The sequence below is a fragment of the Erigeron canadensis genome, chromosome 8 (genome assembly GCF_010389155.1).
Source record: "Erigeron canadensis isolate Cc75 chromosome 8, C_canadensis_v1, whole genome shotgun sequence".
NCBI lineage: Eukaryota > Viridiplantae > Streptophyta > Magnoliopsida > Asterales > Asteraceae > Erigeron > Erigeron canadensis.
In genome coordinates, this window is record NC_057768.1 from 39,141,515 (window position 1) to 39,150,611 (window position 9,097).

The 9,097-nt window shown below is 35.4% G+C and overlaps 1 protein-coding gene and 1 long non-coding RNA gene across 4 annotated transcripts; both read right to left on the reverse strand.

Moving 5' to 3' along the window:
• Positions 1-77: 77 nt before the first annotated feature.
• LOC122610066 lies at positions 78-4,487 on the reverse strand. Of its 3 annotated transcripts, XR_006325445.1 has the most exons (4): positions 4,314-4,487; positions 3,455-3,527; positions 1,354-1,417; positions 78-283 (listed from the first exon to the last, which is right to left on the reverse strand). It is a non-coding gene; the product is annotated as an uncharacterized LOC122610066 (long non-coding RNA). The 3 variants fall into 3 exon arrangements; XR_006325447.1 differs by lacking the exon at positions 1,354-1,417; XR_006325446.1 differs by lacking the exons at positions 78-283; positions 1,354-1,417 and adding an exon at positions 2,629-2,899.
• Positions 4,488-5,019: 532 nt separating this feature from the next.
• Positions 5,020-7,662, reverse strand: LOC122610061 (LEAF RUST 10 DISEASE-RESISTANCE LOCUS RECEPTOR-LIKE PROTEIN KINASE-like 1.1). The gene is made up of 4 exons (XM_043783044.1): positions 6,883-7,662; positions 6,611-6,643; positions 6,278-6,517; positions 5,020-6,124 (listed from the first exon to the last, which is right to left on the reverse strand). The coding sequence occupies exons 1-4, from the start codon at positions 7,607-7,609 to the stop codon at positions 5,130-5,132; spliced, it is 1,995 nt and encodes a 664-aa protein (XP_043638979.1). The 5' UTR covers positions 7,610-7,662; the 3' UTR covers positions 5,020-5,129.
• Positions 7,663-9,097: the final 1,435 nt, after the last annotated feature.

The following is a 9,097-nucleotide window of genomic DNA, read 5'->3' on the forward strand; positions in this document are numbered from 1 at the left end:
CATCAAATAAATAAATAAAATGTAACACCCCAACAAGGCGGAATCATGGGGTATCACAAGAAAAGCACAACACGACATGGAAATTATGTAGAGTAAACTAAATGCATAAAAGGATCAAGTAAATCCATACGAACCATTTAGTAGTGCAAGCAACCGGATCACATCTAAGCATAAACTCTAATCGGAAATAATGAATCACGGATCCAAGAAGTCCAAGTCCAAATCCATTTCTAGCAAAATCAGGCAATCAATCATCCAATACATCTTTGAGCTAACCTGTCACCTGAAAAGTGTACTAACACGCGTCAACATAAAGTTGGTGAGTTCGGAGGGACAAGTAACAGGAAATAAGTGTGTCGGGATAACAACCGTTAACGATATACAAGGATTAGAATACCTAATCACATTCCAAGGAAACCCTAAAAGGATTTCACGTTATCACAAATCAATACAAGTCAACGTCCAATAATCGTCCATATATAATATCGTCCAATACGCGGGTTAAATAACCCGTATCCACGGTTATGATCATGCCGGGTGTGGATTCGTCAATCTACCGTCCACGTCCACGTCCACATCCATACATATATATAATATAACGTCCAATAACGGCGCGACTTACTTATGGAATAATGCGCGATAAACCGGCACGACTTACATGATAACAATGCGTAAAATACGTTACAGACACGACTTACATATATTTCAAATGCGTAAACTACGTTCCAGACACGACTTACATATATTTCAAATGCATAAGATACGTCCCAGGCACGACTTACATATATTCCAAATGCGTAATATCACGACACGACTTATATATATTTCAAATGCGTAATATCAACGTTACGTTACAACTAAGCATTCATATTCAATATACATGTTAAACAATATCGTTAACAACAAAGTTATGCCACAAATCGTGGGCTTATCGTTATGCCATCAACATGGACTTAATCGTTATCACCATCACAAATCTATAATACGTTAAGGGGGAAAAATGTTATCATGCGAGATCCTATGTCCCGATCCTTATCAAAACGTTTTCCATCAATCAACAACAGAATGCACACACACTTCTTACGATTCTAATTTCAAGGAATCATTGATGCTTATATATAGGGTCACCCGCAGCCTTCCCACCACATCTCCTATTCATTGAAAGTATAACCGTCTTCCATGTATGTGCAACTACCCAAACCACAACAAGTATTCATAAACGGAAGCATAATTAACCGAGCAACAAGTCCATACGTTAGTCAAACAATCGATTAATCGAGTAAACAACAATAACAAGCACGTACACTTTTCAGCCCGAATCTCAATTAAGTAGGGAGGGTTTACGAAACTCACCTTGGCCTCTAGAAGTCATTAGAATGAGCTTAAGCGGGCGAGCGGGGAGCACAACGATCACAACCTATTAAATCAACAATTCATCATCGCAAGGTATCCTCAATTGGTAAGGTCTAGCTAGCTAAACTATGCCACAATCCCGATGATGCTTTAAAAGTGATTCGAGAACATTTAAGCGATAAGAGAAAAGTTTTAGTTAAATTCGGTTCAATGACTTAGCACCAAAATTTGACTTGAGAATCAAAGTGTTTAGAAATGTGTTTAACCAATTTTGTTGACCTTAGAATGGTGATATAAGACTAATAAACAAGTTTTGGATCATTGAATGTCGACCGGTAACCGTACGTAACGTGAATGAAATGGACAGCGAATGGAGGATGGTATGGCGGATGGTAGACGATATGGCGGATGCTACGGCGGATGCGGATCATCCGCAGAATTGATGAACACATACGGGTTTTGACACAAAAATCGACCCCAACTCATTTTCAAGCTTGCATAGACGAAATTGAACATAAACAAACATAACCCACTACATAATATCGATTCATAGCATCATTTAATGTCCAAAGTCGTTCATGATTCAACCAAACCCTAATGAAACCCTAATCGACCCAAATCCGTTTTTGACCCGAATTCGACCAAGAACTCAAAAGATTCGACTAAGAAACATGTTTAATGATATAAATGGAGGAATTAAGTTAAGTTTCACTTACCAAAACTTCCAAAAGCCCTTAAATCCGAATTTGACCCAAAAATGGAGGTTCTTTGCACTTGGAGATTTGATCCTTTGATATGATGTTTAGTTGATGATGATGATGAAGTATTTATCACTAATCTAGCCCAAACAACAATAGGTAATCCAAGAATTTAGCGAGAAGAAGGAGGTGTTTTGGTGTTTTCCTTTGGAGAGAAAAAGAAAGAAAGAAATGAAAAGGGAAAGGAAGGGGGAGGGAGTTGGGGGCCGGCCTATAGAGGTCCAAAGGTGGCTCCCGCTCCGCTAACTTCGACCAATAGCTATTCTTTACCTATTTAAATGCTAGAACGAAACCGTAAACACAATCTAACTCAACGTTACGTTAAAACTCGACATAACGCCCATAAGTCATATCAATTCACAAAAATCTTTCACATTTAATCACGTTTAATTTACAAGTCAAATGAGTCAAAATTCACGAATGTTACATAAAAAACTTAAAACTGCTCATTAATAAACATGTCTTTTTGTCACACCCAGTTGTAGCAGAAATACAGGGTTAACAAATAATTGTGTACTAATCAGAAGGTAAATAGAGATTACATCCATGAATCCAAATACGAGTTTATTACAAGTACAACCGTTCAGATGTGGACCCCAATACACGGATACAAACTATCCTCAATTGGAAAAGGGCCCACTGAATACAATAATAACATTTGGAGAGTCTAGTAGAATTAGGACTAATAATACGATATTCCTCAGAGGTCTGACACTAATTGTATGTCCAAAGTTCAAAAGATGGCTTCTAAAATACCATATACACTTCCACTACTTACTGTTGGTTCCCTGAAAAGCATGAAATTTGAGAGGATCAACTATCGAAATAGTTGGCGAGTTTACAGTATGTTTAACCAGTGTTTATTCGTCATTGTAAGCACACAAATGACATATAGTTATAAAAGACCAGACAGTCAGTGTATCTAAATCTGACAACACTTTTATAACAGGACAGCCAGTATATCTAAATCTGACACATCATATATCACAATCTATAACAAGATAGTCAGTATATCAAATCCGAACTCATCTTATATCAAGTCATTCAGTATATCTAGATCTGATGACAGTACAACCAATAGGGGGAAACATTTTAGTTATCAAACACAAGAAACCATTTAATGAGTCATCACTAGAAAATTCAAAGTCATTTCATTTAACATTTCATAAATGACACGTATACACATTTTCGACAGCCTCTAACATGGCAATTTAAGTCAAATGATCTAAGCATCCAAATCACATGGCATACATACAAACAATCATTTATTTAACAAATCGTGTATACAATAACATATGCTTTTCAGGCCCAAAGTAAAAAGAAAAAGGGCGTCATAAACTCACCTTAGCGATCAAAGAGCTAGGATATGAGTAGTCCGAGAAAATGAGCAGTCTAATCTCCACGTCTATCCAAAACCTAGGATATGAGTACCAATGGTGAGGATCAAATCTCACGACAACAAGTATCCTACGTACAACTACTTAGCTATAGACCCTAGAACGCCACGACCAAGAATGTGATTTAATGTTCAATATATATTTGACTCAAGTTAGTAACGTCATTGACATTGTCATTACCAAGTGTCCATAATATACACCTTACTAGTTAGTCTATATCATAACTCAAGTTCATCTTTTGTCACTAAATTTGGATGGAAAATCAAAGTGTTTAAATGTGTGTTTTAACAAGTTTGATACTCTTTTTATGATGATATAAGACTAGTAAATAAGTTTTGGATCATTAAAAGTCGACTACTAACCAAACGAAAAAGTTACAAAAATTCTAGGAGGAGGACGACCTTTGCTGATGAGTACGACTCTTTTCAAAGGCCGTGCTCCCAACAAGGGTCGTGCTCTGAAAAAGGACAGCCTCTGTAAAAGGTCGTGCTCTTGCTGTTCGTGAAAACGGGTTTTAAGTGCAGTTTTTAAACATTTTCCGTAACCAGGTCGTTTTCAACTCAATTCCTTTCATTATAACAAGTATAAACATGTTCAATAGACCTGGGAACAACCCATATCGTTAACCATTTCACCCATTCAACCATTTTGATTTCAAGACCCATTTCAAACCAAATTTCCATTTATCATCAAAACCCTAAATTTACATTTAATTTAAAGGCTTCTAGTTCCATTAACAAAACTGAAACAAACCCTTAATTGAATTTAAATCAAATCAAAAGTTTGAAGAAATAAGTCAACTTACCAAAAATTGAAGTTCTTGAAGATAATTGAAGAAAATGAAGAAGATGATGATGATTATTGTGATAACACCTTGATTATCCACTAAAAGATTTAAACCCTTTTAATTTCCCCTTAAGATTTCTCCTTGCCAAGATGATTAATTTGAGAGAAAAAGCTTTGTGTGTGTTATGTGTGTGTGTTTAGTGTCGACAGAAACAAAGAACAAAAGGAGGGAAAGGTTTTTGGTGGACTTTTTCCTGCCACACAAACAAAACCGGCCCATGTGGCCTTATTTTGGATATTTTTGATACCCCTAATTTGGTAAAATGCTTACGATTAAATACCGTTTGACTAAAAGGTTATAATTTAAGTTAAAGGTATTTTCCCTCGTCTCATTTTAGTTAAGACAAGCCGATAAAACTTCGTCAAACTATACTTTAAAAATATTAAGTTTAAACAGTCTATTTACTGTGTTCAATACATAACCTTTAAATATTTATTTAAAGGTATTTTTAAGACTCGGCATTCGTCTAAATAGCTTATAGTCTACGTCATCAGGATACGCCTGATTGAACTATATCAAATGTTCAATTATCTATTAATTTCCACATCATATATAATCTCTAAATTAGACGAATTATAATAATGATCGAGATTAAGACTAACCCGTCGTTAATAAATTACGAGTTGTCACACTTTGATGTTCAAAAGAAAAAAAGTAATAGACATGTACAATGCGTCTTTCTGCTATTTAAGTTACCTTTGCCCATATAAAAAAAAACTTGCATATATATAGGGCAAAAAAAGCACTCTTTAATCCTGAATCTACAAAATGATTTTATCTACTAATATGATTCTTTATCGGCACTCTATCTGCATTGCTTAGGGTAGTTGATGCACTATCGTCACTTTGCCATTCATTGGTGATGACCGAAACTGGGGAAGCCAGTGAGTCTTTCAACAAAGCCTCCTGATCGCTCGTTTCAGATAGAGGTGGCGGTTTCAAGGTTTCTGCATCTATGGTAGTCTCATGGGCATCTGTTCTTCCATTGGTTTTTATATCAATCAACACTTTCAACACTTCATTCATTGTAGGCCTCATTTCTGAATCAAACTGTAAACACTGAAAAGCCAACTCTGCTACCGATGTAATCATCCTCTTTATTTCATCATCTGAATCAGAACCTAAAACCGGGTCGATTAACTGATCAATTGAACCCTTCTGGATCCGGTTTAGAGCAAGATTGGCCAAAATCATCTCATCCCTAGACCTATCAAAATCAAAAGCCACCATGGATGATATCAGTTCGATCAATACTACTCCAAAGCTGTAAACGTCACTCTTATCTGTTAATTGGTAATTCAAGTGATACTCGGGATCCATGTATCCCGGGGTTCCTTGAGGAGCTGTTGACACATGAGTCGCATTATTTGGGACAAGCCTCGAGAGACCAAAATCGGCTACCTTGACAGAGAAATTGTGATCAAGAAGAATGTTGTTAGTCTTTATGTCCCTGTGTATAATTTCATTGGCATGAAGATACACTAATGCACGGGCTGTTTCTATTGCTATGCTCATACGTATTGGCCACTTGAGCAGGCTTGGATTTTTGTGTTTCCCGTGAAGGTGATCTGCGACAGTGCCATTAGAAATGTACTCATACACTAGAAGAAGTTCACGGCTTTGTCTAGAGGTGCACCCATAGAGCAATACTAGATTCCGGTGACGTAATTTGGTCACGATTTTAACCTCGTTCATGAATTGTTGGAGTCGCTTATAGTTATGTTCATACAGTCTCTTTACTGCAACTTCTCGCCCGTCTTGGAGTTTACCTTTTTCAAAGATAACAGATATGATTAATCCAGGCAAAGATGAGCAATTTAACAAAGTTAAGACAGAAGTTGGGAAATTAATTTTATTCATCCAAATATAAGTATACTACAATTTGGGTATTAATACAAATCATAAACATTTTAACTTCTCACCATAATAAACCGCTCCAAAACCTCCATCCCCTAGTTCGTGAGAAGGGTCGAAATTCTTGGTGGCATCTTCAAGCTCACTGTATGAGAAAACATAGACGCCTAAGAAGAGACTACCATCGTCTTCAAGGACTGGAGATTTGTGCTTTGAAGAGAAATATGAAAAGGGGTTGCTTTTACAACATCGCCAGATTATGAAGATGAGCGGACAGATCATGAGAATGAAGGCAAATCCAGCCAGAGCTATAGCAAAAAAAACACAATCAGGTCAGATTTTTCAAAGCATTTTTGTATGCGTTTATATATTTAGTAATAACAATCAAAGAGGGGCATCACCTAGAATCACTGTATGTCCTTTGCTTGGTTTTTCTGCAGCAAATAATCAACAAAAGATTAGTTAAGTTATACGAGTATATTGTAGGACAATAAAATGTTGCTATGAACATCTTATCGGTTACACTGTAAAATGATTTGTGCGTTGGTGTGTATGCATTTAGTTATCTAATACTCGTATATTGTAGGATGAGAAAATAATTCCACGAATATGTAAGACATGACATCAATTATAGTGTAGTCGGATTAAGGACAAAATAGGAAGCTGTAAATACCCTTTTTGACGTCAAAACACTGAATCTGTCCATTACTATTCAGACAATGGCTGCCGTTTTTTAGACACGTCTCACAGGTAGCTGACAGAGGAAATGAAATAGAGAAGGTAGAAGAAAAAAGATGGAATATCTCTGCTTTATCCGTGTTCTCATCGGGGCCAAATTGCCAACTCTGTTTCAAAGGCAACTGTATTACTTGACATGTATCTGGGAGATTGCTTGGAACTCCTGAAATATTATTGTAATGCTTATAGTAGAAATAATTGTGATCTTCGCATTTGCTGTGACTGCTGAAATTACTTTTGTCAAAGTAAGCATCAGTTGTTTGTTGAACATCACTGAGATTTTTGGGGCATTTGAAGATAGTGATGAAGGGACTTATTGAAAATGAAAACAAAAGAGGGCTTGGAGAAGTGAAATTATGCGTTAGCGCCTTACAGTTTCCTTCTTTCAGAAGATTTTCAAATGTTTTGTTATAGATGAAGAAGGAAGAGTTAGAATCCAACTTGTACAAAATCGTACATGACTGTCCTCCAAGTTGAATATCCCCACCATTTGGAGTACAGTTGACTTGGATTAACCCACATTGTGTGTTATTGGAATTGTAAAATGGGTACTTGAATGGGGAAAAACTTTGGCAGCTGAAACTTTCGGGGCAGGTTGGCATAGCAGAGTGAAGGAGTAGAGGTTGAATAAAGAGAATAACGGAGATGTAGACGATATTCATTTTCGAATATCCAACAAAACCTGTTAATATAACTTGTGTTCTTGGGACTCTATTATTATACATACATTCATTTCTTATATACATGAATGTGCAGATATATATGCTCTTGAGTCTTGATACAAAGTCTTTGAAACAGTTGGACAAAAAAAAAAAATGGGACCTTAATTCTTATGTGAATAATCATTAACTAGCTTTCACACATACAAACTCAATTTTGCCGCCATTTTCAATGCAAAAAAATATAGAATTCTACTAGAGTAGTTTTTTTTTTTTCTACATTGACCAACGCCATCAAGACTTTTGACTAACCCGTACCACTCTTCTCCTCCAGTAATCCTTAACCCATTTCATACGCCATTACGAATAAAAAGACACATCTGGAAAGTTTTAAGTGGTTCCCATTTAATTTATATCCCATTTCGTACGTCTCAACTTGATTAGCATAATCCAACTTCTAGCTAGGAATTAGACATCTTTAGAATTTAGACATCATATCACATCACACTGCAAGTAAAAATTGACCTTAGTCCTTAGGTATGCGCCTTGGACCATACATTATTAGTTACTCGTATTTCTTTAGATAAAAAGTTAACATAAACCTCGAATCATCATTTGAGTTTTTGCAGCATAATTTAATGTAAATTTTTTCGGTTTTGGAAATTAATTCAACGGTTGACTTGAACTTTCGAACATTCTTTTTGGAATGGACGTTTTTGAATCCAGTTTTGTGAAACAAAAAATTCTTCAACCATCGTATAATCTATCTATAATATAACTAAAAGAGGGGGTTGGGGGTACACTTGGCACCCCTAGTCCACCTCCTTGAGTCTAATTCTCCCTCCTTATTAATCCTCTAATTTTTTTAATATTAATCTAAATTAATTTACACTTTTTGGTTTTTCATCACCAATTTACACTTTAACCCCAATTTAAAACAATTAATTTACTTTTTAGTTTCCCATCACCAATTTACACTTTAACCCAATTTAAAATAATTAACTTACTCTTTTTGATTTTCCATCACCAATTTACACTTTAACCTAATTTACATTTAATTATACTTTTATATATATAGTTTACACTTTTAGAATATAAAAAACTGTAAATTTTTTATTTAACTAAAGTTGAAAAAAAAAAGGTAAACTGAAATCAATATTTATATGGAGTTAATTTTCGTATGTTTCTTCGTTGGGCGGATAATTTTTGAAGTATTTTGACCGATGGAGTGGCTATTAAGCTAGCAAATTTTCAAGTTGATTTCGGTATATCTATTTAATAAATTTGAAATCCATTTTTTTAGATTTGATTAATATATTTTGAGACTACTCGTCCATTGGACGGGTCTAACCACTAGTTAACATATATAGTCACACAGAATGCAACAAGAGTATTATATTTATAATTTGTGACATCCGACGATAACTAGCATAGTGACCGTTGTGAAGATAGTCACATACCTTTCATTAGTTCTATACGATACTAGTGCTT